Source organism: Apteryx mantelli, chromosome 9 (genome assembly GCF_036417845.1).
Source record: "Apteryx mantelli isolate bAptMan1 chromosome 9, bAptMan1.hap1, whole genome shotgun sequence".
In the NCBI taxonomy this organism is placed as follows: Eukaryota; Metazoa; Chordata; class Aves; order Apterygiformes; family Apterygidae; genus Apteryx; species Apteryx mantelli.
In genome coordinates this window covers 30789832-30811569 of record NC_089986.1, presented here as the reverse complement: position 1 = coordinate 30811569, position 21738 = coordinate 30789832, and the positions used below count along the sequence as shown (strand labels likewise).

At 51.2% G+C, this 21738-nt stretch overlaps 1 protein-coding gene across 3 annotated transcripts in view; it reads left to right on the top strand.

Annotated features, from left to right (window-relative positions):
* Positions 1 to 46: 46 nt before the first annotated feature.
* HDLBP (high density lipoprotein binding protein) overlaps positions 47 to 21738 on the top strand; it is a 41735-nt gene continuing 20043 nt past the window's right edge. The window contains exons 1-4 of one of the 3 annotated variants that reach the window (XM_067302085.1): positions 47 to 138; positions 19460 to 19527; positions 20081 to 20193; positions 21143 to 21291. In XM_067302085.1, coding sequence (XP_067158186.1) covers positions 20118 to 20193; positions 21143 to 21291 — 225 coding nt within the window. In that variant the 5' untranslated portion in view covers positions 47 to 138; positions 19460 to 19527; positions 20081 to 20117. Of the gene's footprint in view, positions 139 to 14894; positions 14927 to 19459; positions 19528 to 20080; positions 20194 to 21136; positions 21292 to 21738 lie in introns of those variants that run through there. The other 2 variants (XM_067302083.1, XM_067302084.1) reach the window with 2 other exon arrangements.

The window sequence follows — 21738 nt, the reverse complement described above, 5'->3', positions numbered from 1 at the left end:
AACCGGCCCGGCCAAGGGTACGTGGGGGAGGGACCACCCTTATGTTGGTAGGTCACGCAAATCCCTCTTCTTTACCAAGATGGCGGCCGGCCCCTCGGCCTCGTACCCAGCATAGGCTTCGCTGCGGGCCTACTAGAGGTAAAACCGTTCGCGGCGCCCGGTGGCGGCAGCCGCGCGGGGGGGCGGCGGGGGGTGGGGGACGCCTCAGGTGAGAGGGACGGGGCAGCGGGGCCCGGCTCTGCGGCCGGGCGGGCTCCGCTTCCTCCAACAAGATGGCGGCAGCAGAGAGACGGGCTCCGAGGGCGGAATGTCTAGCGGGCGCCCCTTTTCGCTCTATGGTCGCGGCCCTCGCGATTGGCGCGGGGTGGGCCACGTGCCGCCCAGGCGGCCCCCTCCTGCCCTTACCATCGAGACGGCGGGGCGGGGGGGCGCAGAGGGGCTCCCCCGCCCGGCGGCGGCGGCGGCGGGGAGCGGCCCGGCGGCGGCCGAGGCGAGGCAAAAGGCATGAGTCATGCGCCGCTTCCCTCGCCGCGGCGGCCGCCCTCCCCGCCGGGCAAGCGGAGGGTGTTCTCCGGCGGCCGCCGAGGGGCCGCGCTGGAGCCGCGTTTCCGCCCTTGGCCCTTCAGGCGCAGTCGAGCGTTTCCGTGTGGCGGCGGGGAGATTCTGCCTCCTTGCTGGGTTACTCCCTAGCCGAGCTCTGCAATATAATTTTATTGCAGGCTATTTATAGCGCAGAGCGCTCCAGCAAGCGAGCAGCGCTGAAGAGGGTTAAGTGCAAGGCGTTGGTGATGCCTGGGCCGGGCTTGGCTGCAGATAAAATAATCTGGCCCGTGATAACCAGCTCTCCCTATGCTGGCCTTCCCCAAGCAGCGGGAGGGGGGATTCCCAGCTGGCAAGAGCAGTTCCTCCTGCTGGAAGGCGAGAAGCAAGAGGACAGCTTGTGCTGGGAATGTTAGTAACAGCAGCAGCGGTTCGCTCTTAACTGATAAGATGAGCAAGGCCCTTGAATTCATACCTCTAGTTCAAGTTCTTGGAGTTGAATCCCAGTCCACAGCTCTGTGCCTGGGAAGTGAAGGTTAAAGACATTCACTGTCCCAAGGAGTTTGAGAGTCGCTTCTTTTCCTATAATGCTGTGTAATGAGAGAGAAAAATTTGCACATTGGTATGTGCTGTATTGCTTTATTGCATATTTTCTGTTTAGTAAGGTTGGGGAAGCTGCTGCCAAATGAATTAGTCTCCATTTCCTGTACTGTTGCTCTGAGTTATCCCAATTGTTTTTTGTCAGTCAGAAGACATTTTAACAGTGTAAGAGCTCCCTCTTCTTGTTTTGGGGGGCTTTTTTGTTTGTGTGTGGGTTTTTTTGTTTTGTTTTTTCCAACCTGGACTGAAAACTGATGGTCCAGGTATAGATTCGCAGGTGAATTGGATATCCCTGCCTCTGGTACAGGAATATACATCAGAGGCAGGGCAGGAAAGGAAGCAGTAACATAATCTGTAGCTGTACGTCCGTCAAAGCTCTGTATCTGCAGACCTTTGTCTGTTTAGATTTAAGCTGTTAGAAACAACAATCTTCCTGTTTGTACAAAGAATTTAATGCAACATGGCCCAGATCATAGGCAGGGTTACTCACATTCTCAATCCTTTTCCTTCCAAAAAGCCCACCATAGTATAGCTTTTCACAGATCAGAATGACAGACACAGGAAAAGCTCTAGACATGGAGGTAACAGTATCCGGAGGCCTATGCTCTAGGGTTGGAAGGGGCATTGCAATTTTCTAGTCTGAGCTTTGCCCCTGCGGCAGAATTTAGTAGACCTAGATTGTTCTATAAAGGAACTTTTCTAAATGGTTTCTAAGAAGCGGTTAAGGAAGAGTGCTTTGTATTTGTCCTGTATAAGTTGTTCCAGTGTTTCACTCCTGCTAGTGCAACACGCACACTCCTGTCTAGTTCTTTGTTGCAAGCTAAGCTGATTTCTTGTCCTTTTTCTCTTCCCTCCCTCCTTCATACTGGAAATGGTGAGGATTTTATGACTCTACCTTTTATAGAGGTTATTATGTTCCCCACTTTATCATTGGTCTTCTTTTTTTTTTTTTTTTTAGCCTGGGATGATCAAGGAGGAGGTGAGAGGAAAGGGAAGAGATTCCCTTGTGATCCTGGATTGGAATGAGCTTATACCCAGCAACATGATAACCATAGTAGCTTATTTTTAATTGAATAACAGCAGTTGCTCTTAGTCAAGTAGCTAGTCTTTCTTTCAATTCACATTAAGCTAATGAAGACAGTATGGTCCAGTAGAAGAGAGATCTATAACCTTGGATTTCATAGCTGTTTTGGGTATCAATGTGGAGAACCATCTCAGACAAGCCAGCAGGTTTGGTTCGCATCTTTTCAATGTAGATTGTAATGTCTTTTTATCAGTTAAAATATTTGAACTGATACCGCCATTCCCAATATGGGCATTTCGCTTTGCGTGCAGAAGCATGTTAAGCTGGTACAAATGCACTGAGCATTGTACTGCTGTGAGTATTTTGGGAATTCATCCAGGTACTGCCGGTCAAAATGGTTAGAATAGCAAATGGTGACATTGAGACCAGGTCATAGTTTCTTCCTGTTCAAACTGAACGTGGGTGTGTGGCTGAAAAAGTTTGGTCATCACGACTGGGAGGGTATCTGACTACTTGAACCAACAGTTTCTGTAGAATATAAGGTTTATATGAAAATATTGTTTCTTTCTGTTAAAAAATGTGGTTCAGCAGCGGTTCAACCTTGTTTTGTGTTCAGGAATATACTGTGCAAAGCTTATAAAATGAACCTTAAAGTGAAATAGCAAGACTCTGGCGAGTGTCCTTGCGGGTGTTTCGAAACCGGCAAGCGGTAAAGACGGGGTCTAGAAACTGCCTTTGCACTTTCCTAGCAGCCAGAAAGAGCTAAGTTACAGAGCGCCAGTCTCCTCCTTAGCGGGCCTAGGCACCCGAGCATGGTCTGGCAAGACACCGTAACAAGAAAGGCAAGCCTTTGGATAAAACACAGTAATGGCATACTCTCTGGAGCGTTACCCCGCTGCAACTGCTGTTATAAGCCTGACAAAGGCAGGCACCGCTGAAGTAGTTGCGACAGGGAGTTTTAAAGTGGGCCGAGGAAGGCATGTTTGCCCAGGATATAACAAGTCTAACTTGTCTAAGAGTGCATTACGGAGGGCCCCGGAGCCTATAAAACTTTTGCAACGTGGCCTGTGCAAGAATTAAGTAGGTGTTATTTGTATTAAAATACCAAAATCGATAAAGAAGAGATAGGAGAGTAAAGCCCAGCTGCAGGATTAGGCCTCTGTTCCTCTTTCTAATTACCGTAACCTTGAAAGAAGAGAGCTTTACGTTGTATTGTGTAGTGCGGCGGTATTTGTTGGTGTCTTTTTGTTTTGCTTCTGGCTTTGTTTGGTTTTGGTCTAGAAGCTATTCCATGGAGCCCGTGTTACTGGGAGGCTGAGCTATTTATTACGGGCTGTGAGACTCCATCTGGAGTGGAAGGGAGGGTCCTGGTTGGATAGGACCCATGGCGAGGGAATTACAGAGGAGCTGAGGAGACGTTCGCAGCTGGTCTCATCACCTGGGGGGCTCATACTAGGCTGGTAATTCAAGCAAGAGGCTAGCATCCTGATTTCCATTCCAGGGCTTGTTTCAAGCGCCTTTTTCATTTTAGAAATTCCTAGTTTTAGAAGAAGAATTTTGGGTTACAGGCTTACCCTGGTTGTGGGCTTATACCTGAGAGAATTCAGCTTGTGGCTTTATTTAGCTGTCCTTTAGCTTTAAAAGAAGGACTGTTTATGTCCTAAAAATCTGCTGTTTGAATCTCATGAGTTACATTACCATTTTAAATGGAAAGCTCCTGCATGCTTCATAATTCTAGTGACCTTTTTCCCCATCTTCCTTCTATGAGCTAACATCCCATAGCTCCCATGATGTGACTTCAGTGAAAGAGAATCTCACATTACGGAGGGTTGAAAAAAGACGTATCAATAAATAAGGAGGAAAAGTTCTAGCCAAAGAGGGGGGGGAGCTTCTTTATTTAGAATATTTCATGTGTATAAAAGACCTTGGGTTGCCGGAAGATTTCTGTGTTTAAGGATTTAATTCTAACAAGTAAAAGTAGTTGGGCTGTGGTGAGTGTTCTGGGTTTATTTTATTTCATGAGAAACCTGTATCTGTTCAAGCTGAAGTGGTTCTGTTTTCCTTCATTTAGGTGATTTTTTTTTCTTCTTTTTTGGTGTTTCTAACTACACAGGCTCTGGTATTTTCCCAGCAGTCTCACAGAAATACTGGAATCCTTTCTAGCAGCTATAACGCAATCAGGATGCTTTCCTTTGAACTTGCTGGTGGACATCCTTGTCTTCCACCACTGGTTCAGTTTTGCTGAATCTTGCATCTGGGAGATCTGTAAAGCCTCGAGGATGTCTAATAATATTCTGAAAATTGCTAGTAGATCTATTAGAAGTATAAATAACTTAGATACATTCATGCATTAGAGTGGTAATTTCTGGAGTTCAGCTGCATCAAAAAACCTGTTGGTTTTAATCTAAGCGTACCATAATTTTTTGTCTTGTGTTTTAGGAAGGTTAAATATGTTGCTTCTGCAAAGGCGACGGGGTAAACAGGTAGCTTCTCCTAAGAAGGTGGGGGGGGGGGGAGGGGGGGCGCGCTCACGCGCACGCATCTGTGTAAGAAAGCCAGCTGGATTCCTTCTTACTACTTTAAACAAACCGGTAGTGGTATTTAGATGGGGAGAGGAGGAGGGAAGAGGGGAAAAAAACCCAAACACCTTGTCGTTTGGCTTATCGTGTTCCTAGCAATGCTCTTGCCAAAGCGAAATTGGCTCGAGCCTCTTTAATTGCGCTTTTGGCAGCTGTCGGACTGGAGAAGAAACCTCTGCCCTCGGCAGGAGCGGAACGCGAAGCCGGCGCCGCGCGGGAGCGCTGGCCGCGGGGCGGGCAGGGGTCTGCGCGGAGGCGAGCGAGCGGGCAGGCGGGCCGAGCCGGGCTGCCGGCAGCGCTGGGGCCGAGGGCTGACCTCGCTCGCAGCTCCGCGTACCGCCGGGGCTGGCCGTGTTGCTGAGGCAGCGGCGGAAGCATGTCGCTCTTTTGTGAGCCGCGGAGGCCGAGCGAAGGAGCTATGTCCAGCTGGAGCCCCAGAAGAGATGCTCACAAAGCAGCTAGCGGAAAAATGGAGAGACCTGAGAGAAAAGCCAAACTGCGAAAGGGTTCTTAGAGGAAATCATACCGAGCTTAACTTCAGTGGAAAAACAGCGCTAGAAGAAAGGAAGGGGTTGGCTCCGTACCTGTAAGAAACGAAGAAATGAAGGTTCACAGGAAAACTTTGAAACTGTTGAATAGCTCAGTAATGTTCACGCAACTTCCCTTAAACAGTGGTGCTTAATTTAATTGTAAAATAAAATGGATTTATTTGTTGATACAAAATGAAAGTAGTACCAGATTCTCTTATGCTCAGCAGTGCAATGTCTGGAGGTGTTTTCCAGCAGCAGTTCTGTCTCTTTTTCTACGGATTTTGCACTGTTGGGAAAGAACCATTTTGGAAATGCATTGGGATGGAGCCAGTAGATTTATTCAGCGTTGAAGGAAAAAAACAACTGAACAGAACTCCACAAGTGACTTGCATGTAAACATTTGTCAAAATCTGGATGATTCTAGTAAGCACAAAGAGCATCCATACGTATAACTAGCACGTACACCATGTTTTTTATCTGCACAGGGAACATCCATGAATGAAAACTGCTGGAAAGGAGTGCCATTGGCTTGATATATGCAGCACTGCTGTGCTGTAGCTACAGACTTTGTGGTCCTAAATCCAAGCAACTAGTTGTTGATTTAGGGGGAGGACGGAACTTCGAATCCTGTGGTGTTTTGGCTGTTACTGCTCAGCTTGGTGCCTTTTCCTTGTAGGATTAAGCTGATAAGTTCTTGGTGGTGTCTCTGGCGGAGCCCATAGAAGTGCTTTCTGACCCATGCATGGACCAGGCGGTAAGGTCCACGTCAGGACTGGTGTTTTAAAGGAAGCTCGCTGGCCTCAGGTCTCGTAATAAATATCATTTGAGGCAGGTAGGGCTAGCTTTCATAAAGCTAAGCTCTGGCATATTTTTCAGAGATTGGATAACTGAAATAATCTTGCGTCATTCAAACGTAGACTTGGTTTAGGGTATTGGCGTGTAGCAAGGGCATCGTTCCCTGTTTTCCCCTCCCCGCTAGTTTTGCTTGCCTGTTTTTTCAATGGCTTTGCAGTGCGCTCTCTGAAAAATCCCTGAAGGCTTCTTTCAGAGGACTGCTGAGCACTTTGGTGTCCGTTGCTCAATTCAGATGGTTCCGCCTGCAGAACCACTTGCTGCTTCCCTTCCCGTAGCGTTATCCCTGCGCTTCTGGGTACTGTGAATTAAACTGGATATTTCACAAAATAAACTGGATATTTGCCAAAGGTGAGTGACAAACAAAGCCTAGGGGCAGCTGTATGGTAGGAACAGGGACATAGGGCATGGGACGAATATATGGGTCAGGTCGGGAAAAAGGAAGAGATTAAGGATCAGAGTGGATACAAGCAAGATGCCCCTACTGGAAGGGACAGAGGCAAAGCCAGAGAAAGCCCCACTGGGACGAGAGGCCAGGAGCTGTTGAACTGGACTCGTTCCTGCTTGCCCTGGCTGCAACCTTGCGTGAGGAGTGGAGGAGCCGGGGGTGTCTGTCTGTCCCTCCCCAGTGGGCCCTGGAGGCTGTGTGGGTTGTCTGACCTCCCCTGCCCTTCCCAGAGAGGCGAGCGGCGCTCTGCTCTTTGGAAACCAGCCTCTGATAGTTTCCACTGCGCAGTTAAAAGTAAGCTTGCTGTTATCTCTGTTTAAGTGATAAAGCAGAACGTAAACCAGCGGTGGAGCAGGAGAAAGGAAAGCCAGGGAGAACAACTCACAGAGCAGGTGGGGTGAGGGAAAAAAAAAAAAAAAAAGAAAAAAGAGCGTGTTACAGTTGGCCTGTTGTTGCATACGCTCGTGTCTTCACCGCGAGTACCTCAGCAGTTGCTACGGTCTCCTTAGAATTGGCCGCATGGGTTTACAGGGGCCCTTTCAATCCCTGGAGAATAGCGTGGTGTAAATACGTGACTATTGCTTAAAAGTAGAACTGGTTAAATAGCGTGGGGCAAGCTAAAAAAAACAAAGTCCTATGCCTGCTCTTATAAATAGTTCCGTGCAATTAAAATGCCGAGTTGTTGGCTCCGCTGATTGAGGCAGAGCTGTGGCTAAAAGAGAGCAAACGACAAGTGTTTAGAGAAGTTTGTAAGTTCTTGGAAATATAAGAAATTTTAACCCCCCCCCAATTATATTTGGAAGCTCTTACTGCTCAGGGCACTATTCTGTTCATCCAGAAGAGACAATAACAGCGCGTGGGTGGAGGACTGTAAAGCCTGAAGTATCAAAGCGAGAAATTTCTACCTAAAATGGCACATATACCCTTCTAATTCCAAAGCAAACCTGAAGATGAGCAGGGTGGGACTGGAAAGGAGTCCGTTATCAAAAGAGGTTTTAAGCATAAAATAATATTATTTGTAGCAATTGGTGGAAATAGCTTTACTCGGGTCTCCCCACCTCTCTCGCTCTCCTTTCATCGCAGGCTTAGAATGGCCTTGCAGATTTGGAAGAGAAGACTGTCCGGGTTTTTCACTGTCAGTTTGGATCACCGTGATGTAATTCTGCCTAACACATGAAGAGCCGTTTGCTTGGCCGGGTAGAGATTAGGAATTAGTGCTTGTCTGCGGATACGTTGAGCCCCTGTTGCATGTGCTATGAATAGGACAAAGGGAAGGCTGTGCTTGAAGAGCTGGGCTCCTCTCATCGCTTCTAAAAAGTGGCAGCTGTAATCAGATAGCGACTTTATTGCCTTTTTCAGAGGAAGTGTTGCCAAACTGAAGGTTTCTGCAATTTTAAATGATTCCCTCTACGAACAAATCATTAGCCTCCCTGCAAGTTTAATTATGTTATTAGTTCTTTGGGGGGTTTTATTCATCCTAATGATGCGACTTTTATGGCTCACACTTTCAAATTGCTCGTTGTAACCAAAAGATAGAAATTTAAAAAAAAAGGCACAAAATGGGAGAGTCTTGTGAAGTCACGTGACTTGGGGAACTGGAACTCCAAGAAAAGCATACCAGAGGACATATAAAGTTTATAAAAATGGAGCTCCAGCATTCCCTTAGTTCTTCATTATCCAATAAATATTAGTAACTGAGTAACCTTTAAAATCTTTCAAGGAGCCAGGAGCAACCTTGCTTAGATTTTTCTCTAGAAGACCTGGAATAAAAGTAGCTAAACAGGACTAAAAATAAAAACTCTGTGTCTGCTTACAGTTTCCATGCTTAAATTGCAAATCCCCTGCACGTCACCCTCCCTTCCCCTGTAAATAATGTCATTTGGGTTGTCTCATTTATTTTCTTGCCAGTTTTAATCTTTTTTTTTCATTTGCTACATCTGTTTGCCTAAACTAAGCTCGGAGTGGTTGTCATCTCCGTAAACTGCGGTAAGCAGGTCCTCAAATTCTGCCCTGCAAAACGTCAGCCTAAGAATACCTGTAGGAGTGTATCAGGGAGCACAGTGGCAGATTTAAGCTAAGGGACAGGGTAAGCTTTTGATTTCCGAAATATATGACAGGTAATGCAAAAAAAGGCAAGTTCAGGGCTTGCATGTCCCTTGTATTTCCAAATTATGCAATACGTGGTGCATGAGAGCTGCTGGCAGCATCTTTTTTTTTTTTTTTAAGCCACATGTTCATTTTAAATTGCAATTGCCAAGGGAGAGGGAACAAGAGACACCGAAAAGGTAAACAAAAGAATCCAACCCAGCAGCCAAAGGAGGGTGAAGTGAAAGTTTCCTTTTGAAGAACAGAAAGGAAATAGTGCATGCTTTGTTCTGTGATATCTCCTAATCCTCGCTTCTTGGGTGACTGTGATATTTAACTGCAGGTATCCAAACAGCCTTTGAAATATAGCTTTTGGCTAATTATTGGTGGGAGATTTTTTTTTTTTTTTTCTTTTCTGCAGTGCTGGTTGAGCAGAGAAGAACAGTGCTGCAGCACCACTCTGAAGGCACCTGTGTAAGATGAGCACACAGTGTGGTAATTAAATGAAAAAGCATGTTGGGATCAGCATAAAACAGCCAAAACGAGCAGTTCCAACTGGAAGAAAAACTTTTCCACCTTTAGGATAGTCAGGCATTGGAACAGGTTGCCCAAAGAGCCTGTGCCTCTTTGGAGGTTTTCAAGACCTGCCTGGGTAAGCCCTGCGCACCCTGGTCTGATCTCATTGCTGATCCTGCTTGGAGCAGGAGGTTGGATTTGGATCCCAGGGATCCCTTCCAGTCTGAATTATTTTGTGATTCTAAAAAAGCGCACGTGTCAGATATCCTGAATTTCTGTGATTTCACGCACACACACATACCCTGCTGCTCTATGCTATTAGTTTCCCAAATGATATATTGGGGAGCTTGTTTTCTGAATCTTTTCCCACTCTTGACTCAAGTCAGTGTTTCACTTCACTGTAAACATGTAACACACCACAGGAAGATACTTTATTTCACTTTGCCCCTCATGTTTAAAAAGTATTCATCTTAAAGTGTTTTTTGGCTCCAAAAGGCAGAAGACCTGAACTTTCCCCTAGTCTGACAAGCTCTTCGATTTCCTAACTTGCCTGTAACCACCTCTGAAACATAGGCAGAAAATTCGCCTCAGTCGTTCTCAGTCTGAATGTAATATTTCTATTTACATCTCATTCCATTTTTTTTCTTGGTTATTTGCAATCCGAACTTCTCCTAAAAGTCAAGCTCATGCAAAATCATAATCAAGTTTTTCTCTCAATGTAAGTGGCAGGACTGCCTCTGACCTGTCCTCTGTGTCCTCCTTGTGTTTTGCTTTTAGATTGATTTTATTAAATTGTCCGTTGACTTTCTTTGTCATCTCTGAAATGGTATTTGTCTTGCCATAGCACCTGGCCTCCAAGGATCACAGCGTTCTGAACAACCTGAAATGAAATAAGAAGTTCGCAAAGTCAGTCAAGACCATTGCGTGTGTACAGCTAGGGAAGCTGAGAGAATTCAAGAGAATTTCCTTGGTCAATGCAGCGAATCACCAGCAAAACTAAGAGAGGAGCTCCCACCTCTTGACTTGTTGGTCTGCATTAACCACTAAACCTGATTTCTTCACAGTATCCCGGTGTAAAACATGCATGTTTACCCCTTAACTAGCTGCTTTTCCGCTCTCTGCCGTCGTAAGGCTTGGTGCTACTTGCTCACGGTAGAACCCCGTCCAGACCAGTAAGTCGCTCCTGTTCTTCCTATCTGTTTCGATTGCCCCACTTCACGCAGCGCCCTGCGATAGCCTCTGAAGGGCAGCGCATGCATTGGTTGCTGGCTGATAGTTGCATAATTTTATTGTCAGAGTGCCCAGGAAAAACATAAGTCTTAAACAACCGCTTCAACCTGAGAGGCCTGCTGAGGTTAGTCGCCTTCCTTCAGGCTCCGGTCAGCTCCCTTGCTGGTGCAAGAGGCTTGTCCTCTATCAGCAGCGGAGGTTTACCAGGAGAGCGAGGCAAATGGTGTCTCGCTCCCCCGGGACCCCTTATTTCTGCTGCCTGGGTTACGTGAGACAAACGTGCAGTCGCACATCTTCCTTCTGCACCTCTCCCCTTGTTCGCAACATAGCTAAATACTTGGAGTTGGCATTAGTGTACGGGCTCTGGTGGACTTTTCTCTTGCTACCAGCAGTTCTCCACTCGGGTATTCACAGCAGGTGCATGAAGACTGTGGGGCTGTGTAAGTGTAATGGGAGGGGGGGGGCAGAATTTGGCCTACAGAATCTTTTCTTACTAGTAATAATATGTGAATGGGGAAGAGAGGTGCCAACTTGCATGTCTCTGGAAGTTTCCTTCCTCGTAGGAAATGAAGTTAATCTGGTCTGAAAGCCACCGAGACATATGGGATGTGGACCCACTTTCAGCCACTTTTATGATCACTTCTTTTCATTCTCTTAACAGAATGATCCCTATAATCTGATCCTTAACTCCAATTTGAGAAAGGCTTTCCTGTAGAAATAAGAAAATACTCTATTGGAAGATCCCCTGGCAAGCCATAGTGATAGCTTCAGAGCCAAGAGGCATATCTTGCTTTCCTTGGCTGAGAACTTGAGTACTCTCTGGCTCGCGAGTGCCCTTCACCCTGAATCCTCTTCCCCTTTTGTTGCATCTGATCCGAAGCGCTTTCCCCCACCACCACCTCCTTCTCTCATGCCATTGGTGAGAGATGTGCTGCAACAGATATTTTCGGGGGTGGTTTGTGTTGTTCCGTGACTTTAGTCTGTGGGATAAGCACCTAGAGGACAAAAAGGGTGCTTATTTGTTCTGGTTTAGAAATCTGGAGTTATATATAACAGGAAGTAAAGTCACAGCACACACTCTAAAGCGTACTCGGGTTGCTTTCCAAATAAGGCTTGCCATTTCTGGCAGGAAAAATAGGGATCTCTTATAACAACAGAAAGTAAGAACAGGCTAGAAGAAACCCTTTGCAAAATCCCAGCTCAGCCGAGGGTGAATGTGCCAGCAAAGGCCAACCTTTTTGTGATCTTTGCTGCAGTGGTTCACGGAGCGGAGTTTCCTCTTCCCTCCCCAGGAGTCCTGGGGTGGTGTGATTAGGGAAAGCTGCTTAATCCTTCAACCTGTGCTTTCGGGCTGTCGGTCATGTGTTCCAGAAAACAAACCCCAAACCTGTTCAGTGCTAAGTTTCTCTCCGTTTGAGTTTTATATTGTTGCCGGTCCCGTTCCTGTGTCCTCCTTCAGCCCAGTGATGTGATCTGGTGGTTCAATAAGCTGCGAGAGCTGAGCATTACCCCGGCCTTCACCTTTCCTATCGCATTTTGGTGCATTGGTGCTCTTTCCAAGAGGTTCCCTTTTCCAAGTCGTGAAACCAGGGTCTGTCCTGGCACAGCCAAAATACAGGATGCTGGAAGAAGGGCACGTGAATGTTTGTCGAGGGGTTTGGTACCCTCTTCTGTCTCCCTTTTCCTCAGCTACCAAACACTCATGCCTGGATGTGTTTTACATGCATCTCCATGACAAGCATCCGTTTTGTTTTATTATTTTGGATGTGTGACCGCTCTCGTTGTGAGCGAGTTGCCAGACCAGGCACTGAGCAGCCTCTCCAGACCCCTCTCTGCCCACACCCGCCGTTGCCTTGTCGGAGAAGAGGGACGGAGTGGGACGTGGATGGTCAGTGCTGCGCAGGCAGGAGGAGCGGCAGGTTGAAATAGGCCTCCTAGCAGCCCCTAAAATGTGTTTTTATGCTCTCACAGTGTGTTTCCATACTTGGTGAGTGTGGGAGGAGAGGCGGGCTGTCCTCCCCTTTACCCCTTTCCTCCGGGGAAGACGTTTTTTCCTCGGTGGAGAACAGCCCGTGGCAGGTTTCCCCCAGCAGAAATCGCTGTTCGAGGGTGGCACGCAGTGAGCTGCACTAGGCCTTCGAGAAACTTCTGAGCCCGGCAGGCGTCCTTCTCACCGCTTCCAGCTGCAAGCAAAGGAAGAGCTACGGAAACAGGCGAGGAGGATTCCCTCTTCAAGGGCTGTGGAAACTATCATAAAAGCCAGAAACCCACAATGTCCTAGCAACGCCCGTGCGCAGCGGCTGTAGCAACGCTGCGCCCCGGAGCGGGACGTGGGGTTGTCCCAGAGGCACGTCCCTGCAGAGGGCCCTGCTGAGCCAGGTAATGAGGTGGAGTTTGGGGAGAAAGGTGGTGGCGTTTTGGGCAGATGCTCTGGGCTGGGGTTTCCGATGCTCCCCAGGTCCCCCGGCACGGAGAGCGGCGGTTCCTCCCTGCGCAGGAGTTAATTGGGTGCAGCGAGGTTAGAGCTTTGAAAGGAGGCTGCCTGCCTTGCGCTGGGGGAATAAACAGCAGGGAGGGAAAGCACCAGAAAAGCATCAGGCACCTAGAGCGAGGTTTGGACAGCGCTAAGATCCAAGTCCCAAATTACAACCCCCCATTCGTCCCCCCCTGCAGCTGCTGCCCGGGTGCAGAGGGGTCCAAAGTCTACAGGTGCTGCAGTTCGCCTGGGTACCCTGCAGCTCTGCTTTCACACGTGCCAAGAAGGATCTCTGGCTCAGTAGGCACCAGCGTGCTCATCTGTATCTTCTCAGGTACCGCTGGCAGCCACAGCCTAGACAATTCTTTAATTTTTTTGTCAGAGGAGCCTCAGCCAGGTCTTAGAGCATATATGACATTGCAGCAGTGGTTGCTTGCTTCTGGGATGATGGTTAGTGCAGCATCGCTCCGGCTTTGTAGAGACCAACAAACTTGTGCGACTGGGAGGGAGAGAGAAGATGCATCATCTTGGTGCCTGGGCAGGGTGTCAACTCTTGACTACTGCTCTCCTTCTCCATTTAAAATACTTCCCAGTTTCACCCACAGGTACATTTTTATCCACCGTGATAAACTGTTTTCGTGTCAAAGAGTTCAAGTACTTTAATGATGTCCTCCCAGCCACAGGAAAAACAGAGAAATCTACTCTTGTTCAATAATAATAAGTAATCATAATTTTACCTAAGGCTAAATACCATCCGTGTTTCCATAAATACATCACCTGAATATCTCTAAAAATTACTGCGTGTAATCAAAAGCAGTTATTGCAGAGACCTCAAATTTCTGCGGTCAGAGCTCTACAAAGCAGGTTCTTGCGTTTAGTTTGCCAGCGTCTAGGAGAGAGCAGGGCATGAATGAGCAAATCACTCACTAAATGCGAGTTATGAATGATGAGGAAAACTAATTTTATGTAGGAAAATGGGCAGAGACGATACTAATGCAAGAATCGGTTCAAATTCCACGTACTTTTACACTGATGTGATTTTTTTTTTTTTCTCTTCCATTCCCTGAGGGTGCCGGCCTAATAATTAAAAACATCTATATCGCACAAACTCTAATAAACATCCTCTCCCCGGGAAGAGAGGGTGCTGGGCTTGCTGGCTTGCGTTTTCCCTCCTTTGCTCTTCCCCCTTTCCAATTTATAGATCAGGATAAGGAGAGGGGTTTTTTTGTAGGGGATTTTTTTAATCCTCCTCTTAGCCTGCCCTTTCTGCTATCTGCAACCCAGCATCAGGTAACTCCTTCTTCGATGCGGACTGTGCACCAGGAGGAGGCTTGAGCCTCCTCGGCCTTAAGCCCCAGCTTTCGCCTTCCCCCCCGGAGTGCGGGGGCCCGGCAGAAACCGCAGGTTTTTCGCTGCTCGCCACCTGTCAGCTGCGGTTTGAGGACTCGCCGGAGCCCCCGTGAGCCGGTTGAGCTCACTGAGCCTGAACGGAGCCCAAGCGCAGCGACGTCGGCGATCTCCCGCTCCGGCGAGCGGGTCGAGGTGGCGCCCGGGGCGGCGCGGGGGGTCGCCGGAGAGCCGCCCCCCCCCCCCCCCCCCCGGTTTCAGGCAGCCCGCCGGGCCTGCGCGGCCTGGGCGCTGCGGCGGCTCCGGGCTCCGCTTTCTCCCGGGCCGGGTCGCGGGCCCGGAAACACTTGTTGCGGGCTGAGCCGCTGCGGTTCGTCGCCGTGCGGAGAGCGGGGCTGGAGGCGGCTGCGCCCGGTGCCGCCGCGAGGTGCGGGTGGTGCGGCCGCCCCGAGCCCGCCGGCGCTCTCGGCCGGGCCGCGGCGCCTCGGAGCCCCCCGCGCCGCCGGCCCCGCGCGCGGGGGGGGGGGGGGGGGGCGCTGCGCTGCGCTGCGCGGCCGCGGAGGGGCAGGTCCCGCTGACGTGCGGCCCGCGGATTGGCAGCGGCCCGGCCTATATAGGCGCGGGGAGGGCGCCGCGCCGCTCTCCCGGCAGCGCTGCGGGGCTTCTCCAGCAGGGCGGGCGAGCAGGGCACCGGCCGAAGTAAGTTGCGGGCCGGGCCCGGGGGGGGGCAGCGGGGGCCGCGCTGCGCGGGGGCGCGGGCGGAGCGCGCCGCGGCGCCGACGTGGAGGCTGGCGGCGGCGGGGAGCGGGAGCGGGGAGGGGGGGGAGCTGCCCGGCGCGGCCTCGCTTCCTCCCGCCGGGCACCGACGTGTCAGCGCCGCCGGGAAGCCGCGGGCCAACTTCCCGCGGGCTGGGCCGCGCAAAGTCCGGCGGCGCCGCGGCCTCCTCTCCGGGGCCGCCGCTCGCCCAAGCGCCGCCGGGCCCGGTGAGTCACCGCCGCGGCCCCGGCGCGCAGGGGAGGCGGCTCGGCAAGCGCTGGCGGCGGGACGGGGCCGGGGATGGGGCCGGGGCCAGCGCCGCCGCCCCCCCGGCGGGGCCCTTCGCGGTTAGGGCTCGGAGGGCGCCGCCAGCCCCGTCACCGAGGTGCTACCCGGGCCGGGTGCCGACGTGACCGCTCGGGCCCGCGGCGACCCTTGCGCAGCCACACCGGGTACTAAGGACGCCCTGGCGTTGGCTAGCGTGGTCTGCAGACCCACCCCAGGCTGGAAGCGCCGTCGAGCTAACGGTCAGGCTGATCCTCCACGTCCGCCCGGTGAACGGCTCGGGGGAGCAGGGGGGGGGGAAGGCAGCGCAGAGGGGGACATCTGGACGGGCGTGCGCTGGAGAGGGTCGCCGCTCTCCTCCAGGGAAGAGGACAAGAGCAGCAGTGAGGATCCGAGTGGAACCGGGGCATCATGGGGAGGCTCCACGTAGTACTGAGCCGTCTGGAGGCCTGAACCAAAATGGTCTGTCTCGGGCACTTGTCCAGTGCCAGATCAGCCTTGCAAAATGCCCAAGGTGAATAACCTTTTATTAAGTAGCGGGGATTGGTCAAATCAACCTATTTTGCTCAGTTTGTGATAAGAGGCGTGCGGGGCCGGGCCTTGGGTGCTTGGTTTTTTCCACAGGAGCGCGGTGAGGCCGCTGTCAACGACAGGCACCAACGTGCCCCAGCCCGGGCCTGCTTCTCCGGATGGTACCAGCGGCAGGCGCGTGTGCGCACGACGTGAAAGCGCTCGTGCTGGACTTTCGGACGAGCCTCGGCCGCCGATCCCTACGCATATTTCTGCTGGGGATTGGGACGCTCTGGGGCCAGCAGCCTGCTGTCGCTCCCGCCTGCAGCCCCGAGTGAGCACACCGCTCCGGGGCACCCGCTTGCTCCGTTCGGCGCTCGCTGGCCCTGCTGACCGCGTCCCTTGCGCCAGCCGGGCTTCGCGCGCTCACCGGCCCGGCGGGTCGGGCCTCCCGCTGGAGGCCGAGGCCAGGACGCCTTTCTGCCGTTCCCCTGACGTGGTTGCTCTCGCTTCGCCGCCCGGAAAGCTGCGCTGCGCTGCCCCCCCGCCGCTGTATCGCGTTGCAAACTCACGTCTAATTTGATCTCCGCGGCCGGCCCGGGGCGCCTTGCAGCGCTCCCGGCTCTCCCCGGCCCGCTGACGAGCTGATTAAATTTCCCCACGTGCCGCCGTGCTCGTTCGCCTCCCTCCCCCCGCGTTTCGCCCAGCCCCTGACTTTATGCGCGCGTCCATAACTCCCCGGGCCGCTCTGCGTGCGCGGCCGCAGGCAGGTGCGGCGGCGGCGGCCGCCGGCAGGGACGTGGCGGCGGGGCGCGGGCTGACAGCCGGCGCGGCCGGGCCCTTTAAGGCGAGGCCCCGCCCCCGGCCCCGCCCCGCGCGCGGCCCCGCCCCGCCCCGCCGCCGGTAGTGCTGAGGTGGCGCTCGCCGCGCGGCCGCCCCTGGGCGCCGTGGCCGCCGCGGGGGGACCCGTGACCGGCTGCCGGCACCCGGGTCCCGCCGGCGAGGGGCCCCCCCCCCCCCGCCCGTCCTCCCCGATCTCCCCTGCTCAATAAAGCTGGTTTCCGGCTGCCAAGCCGCTTCTCGGCGAGCCATCCCGTTTCTAGAAAGCGAGGATTTTTGTGTCGCTTTGGGCGAGTTCTGGTTGCATCCGATTCTAGTTATTAACAAGATATTAGCGTTGTGCTTTAATGCAGACTTCAGTAGCGCGTAGCTTGCTGATCCTATCCGCAAGTGCCGCTTGTCCTGCTGATACAGCTCACGGCTTTGCGTTTGTTTCTTTTCACGCAACTGTTTCCCTTGTGGTTAAGTCTGGCCCTTGCTAAAGGCTATCTTTGGGATGATTTCGTTCTCTTTATTTTAAGAAGTGCGCAGTAAACTTCTGAAACTTCTTTTGGTGCACAAAGCCAGCCCTGCAGACTGCTTGGCAGCTTAAAACCTGTTGACCCAGTAAGCCGCATGCTAACGTGATGTAGCTGTAACCTTAGTTTCGAAAAGAAAAGTGGGAAGGCGAGGAGTTGTAGGCTCTGGATGCAGTGCCAAAGCTGCTGGTTTTCATGTTATATTTGAAATACCGTTCCGATGGCCGCTTCAGATTTTGGCCAGACATGAACTCCTGAGGCCTGCAGTATACCATATGTTTGGGGTTACTGGAGCTTAATAGCATTTGTTTTTTGCTTGCTGTATGGGTGGTGAAGCAGAAGTTCACACGGATAAACCCTGCTCTTACATTTCTCTTTGAATGTCTAGCTCTTCTCTGGTGTAGACTGCGAGGCAGATCTCTGCAGCTGGCGTGGACATGGCGAAACCAACAGCTGTGCTTTGAGGTTATGGCTCTCGGGCAGGCACTATATTGGGCTGTAGCGCACTGACTTCTCATCCTTCACCTCCACCGCCAAGGAGGAGAGCACATGCAGACTGAGCCAGGCGGTGCTTTCCTGAAAAATGAGCTATGAGCACATCCATGCCCTTAGCAAGACTTTAGCCAGACCTTGGCAGCTGCTGCTGGTGTCTGGGACGCTTCTGCCTCCTGCCCTCGTTTGCGGCTTGCCGTGAGGTGGCGGCATCCTCGATGATAACACAACGGGCTGGAGTGGAGCCGATAGCTGAGTCTGCAGGCCTTTCCCAAAAAGTCGGGGACGGGTGCAGTGCAGCTAAACACCCTTTCCTCGCTTCTGTGGCGGCTTGATCAGTGTGGTGGTGTAATCCTCAGTGCAACCACGGGCATCTCAGCGGCAAGGAGAACTCAAGATTTCTCCAAGGTTAGATTATTAGCCGCCCTTTCATGTATACCGGCACGTGCCTGGCAGGACCTCTGCGGGCTGCAAAAGCTCTGCTTCAGACAAAAGTGCTGTGCTGGTAGCTGTCCCCTTGGAGTAGAGGATTTTCAGAGGGTTAATTGTAACATTAGCTCCGTTGCTTTGGTAGTGCACGTGATTTCATCTCGTGCCTGATACAAGACACGTTGAAATAGATGGACATAGTCCACGTGGCCTTCACTGAGGTGCAAATCAGGCCTGTACAGCTCAGCTGTGATACTGCTGTCCGCGTTCTTCTCTCTCCTCTCCTCCTGCATGTCACCTTCTCTTGCTGCGTCACGATGAAACGTGCTGTCACCTCTCTGCGTTAGAGACCACGTGCATTTGGGGAGGCTTTTCTGACACTTTGGCAAGGCCAGAAATGGTAACTATCAGTTTACTGAAGAGCATCTGAGTTCAACTGTGGTGGTAGAGGACTTGTTCAGAAGATGCTCTGAGTGGCACCGCAGGGCTGGTGTAGGAGATGGACCTTTTGTCCCATGAGCAGAGAGAGGCACTGTATTTTAGGAGATTGCCAGCCCTACAGCAGCATATATAAGCAGTTTGGGGGAGAGAAGGAGCTGTGGCACATCTGGCAGAGTGTGTACTGTAGTGGCTTTTAAATTTTTGACTTGTGTTCCTAAACAATCTTTCAGTGGCACTGCAGACCCAGGTTCAGTGGATATAAAGTTCTTAACAACAGGCTATTTTTTTCCTGGTCCTGTCTTGTGGGTGTCTTTGAAACAGTCCATGTAAACCAGTGTGGTTTTTTTCCTTCCGACTTGCAGACTTAGGCCTGGAGACGGAGTTCAGTGCCTGGTGCATGATCTTATAACAATAAAAAATGAAGAGGTAGACTGGCCAGCAGCTGTGTGTGGAGAGCCCTGCGTGTTTGCCTTGGTTTGTGAGGAAGTCTGCATTGATTCACCCAAGCTCCACTAAACTACATTCCTAACTTCTGACTGATGGCAGTGCTGTTGGCAGATTTTCAGGTTGTTAGTCTCCTCTGACTGGATGCTGATGGTGTTGCTTGCAACCCTGAAATTTCACATCTATCTCGCACATCTGTTACTGATCGACTGTATTTTTGTCTGATGCAGGATGGCTGCTCTTGTAGCCAGGGTGACGCAGGAGTAGCTACCTCAGGCTTCCTGTTGTGAGGTTTAAGTAGATGGTGGTGTCGCCTGTAACTGTAGTAAAACATGACAGGTGAAGTAGAGTGAGATGTGATTCAATATGAGAGTTTTTTGGATAGGATGCAAGTTTAAAGCATGGTACAGACAGTGCTCTCTTGAAAGTTACAGTAAAGGAGGTGTCATTTTTTCCTGTTGTCTTGGAGCAATCACATAAATATGCTTTTCCTTTTTTTCTTCTTTTTCTATAAAGCGAAAGCTGGCAGGCTGACAGACGGGCAGCTTACAGGACGGACTCTCTGGCTACTGACCATTTAGCTGGTAAGTTCCTATTCTGGAGGTGCCAAAGATCCTGTTGTTGCTGGGCTGTTTGCTTATCAAACAGGTTTTCTGAGTGTATCCCCAATCAGTGGGAGTTCAGACACCTAAATGAGTTTTCTTTAGGAAGAGGCCACATCCTGGGCCTGTATGGGTTTTTTTGGGGGGTGGGGGGAAGCTGGGAGGGGTTACGTAATGGTCTTGGGCTGTCTGTCCAGACCTTCAGATACTCGTTTAAAAATTATACACCTTCAATCAATGGATAGATTAATGGGAGTATGCTTTAGCAACTTCTGTTCTCCCCCTTGCCAGTGACCTTCTTAGGTTGCACATCCCCTCCCTTCTGAATGAGGAGCTCTGGTTTTGGTGCACACTGTGCTGTGGGGAAGTATCCCCCCCCCGGGCTCCCATCCAGTGCAGTGAGCTGACGTGGGGCTGTGGACCCATTACCAGGGCTTGACTGGAAGAGTGTTTAATAACAGTTTGTCTTCCTGGAGTAATTTTTCTGCCTCTGGAATGGGGTCGGTAATGGTGCTGCCTCCTGCGTCTCTTCCAGTGGCATACCCGGATTGTGTGTGGGTGGGAAGTCGACAATGAGCTCCGTGGCAGTTTTGACCCAGGAGAGCTTCGCTGAACACCGCAGCGGCCTGGCTCAGCAGCAGGTGAAAGGTGAGAAATCGCGGTCGAGTCCCTGTCACATGCCTCTCAACACAGACTACTCGGACAAGGTCCCTGCTGCTGCCTAAGCTCGCTCTGTGCACCCGATTCCCCACAAGTTTGCAGAAATTGAATTCTCCGTTCCCAGTTTGGTGGCCCACCAAACTCTGGCTTTCCACCAGCAGCAGAACAGTGGCGACGCTTTGTCCTACCCTGCACAGTGCAGAGCCACGAGGAGGCAAACCTTAGATCTCCAGAGAGCTCTGACAAGCGATGCTGTTGGCTGTGCGACAGGATACATGCAAGAGTGGGGCTCTGGGCTGCAAAGGAGCCTCATGGGATCAGTCACTTCCTTCCTTTGCTCACTCAGGTGCTGATGGAAGTTGGTATAACTGTATTAACTGACTTACTGATGGGTTTCTGCACCCATCTTCCAGCAGCGAGCTGGCCTGCTTGGCATGGCCCAGTGCACAACTGAGTCAAACATACAGTCCCCATCCAGGCTTTCCCTGCAGTTTGTCCTAGCTATAGTGCTTCTCCCTGCCTTCCTCCTGGGCAGGTTTTTGTCTGATCTTCTGATTTGCAGCCTTGCTCCATTCCTTTTACTTCTTTCTGCTTAGCCTGTTTTCCCCTAATTAAGCCCCTTTTTGCAGATTTGGCAGTAATATGCTGTTTGCTGCCACTGTTCACTTGCACATCCCCCTCTTCCTGCACCCATCATGCTTGCTCGGACAAGACCAGTTGGGCAGGGGTTGTCTGCTGCAGCCCGTGCTGTACTTAGGTCAGTTGTGCTCCAGACCTGGCTGCTCCACAAGCATAACTGTAATAGGAAGAATAGTAATGCACAAGTCATTTGCTCTCCCCTGTTAGTCATGCCTAAATACACTTACACTGCCTATGAATAGGGGCATTTCTGCCTGGAGAGCATCTTACTACCCTGTTTGCTTCATCCTAGTTACAGCTTTAAACTCTGAAGAAGAGAATGATCCTCCAACCTACAAGGAAGCCTTCCCTCCGCTCCCTGAGAAAGCACCATGTTTGGAAGCTGCCCAGGAACCTGCTGGGCCCTGGTGCAAAATTCGACCAATAAAGGCTTCCGTCATCACTCAGGTTGGTGGGAGCAAGTGTCTTATCTTCCCTCTTTTCCTCCCCACAGAATGTAGATGAAGTGAAGCTTTTCCCCCATGTGAAATCCTTAGTGTGTCAGATTGGCAGCCTCTCTGCAGTATATCCCTGCTGGGCATGAGGAAGACTACAGGTGGGAGCTAGGACCAGTGTGAAGGGAAAAGGATGTGCTAGGAAACAGTCCAGAAGACACTCTCTATCCCTACTCCACAAAGAGCTGGCGCAGGCCTGAAGGGAGGATTGCAGAGTTCAAGCAGTGAATGCTAATCCGTTAGTGTTCTCCCCATAGCTTAGCACTTTTGCCTGCCTGTGCAAGGTGCGCTTTAGGAAGACACCTAAAGAGTGGGACAGTCTGCCTGCTGCAGCGTTCTCACACTTGCCCCAGGAACCACTGGTTACTCCACTGGAAAGGCTGGTGGGTTGCGCAAGCCT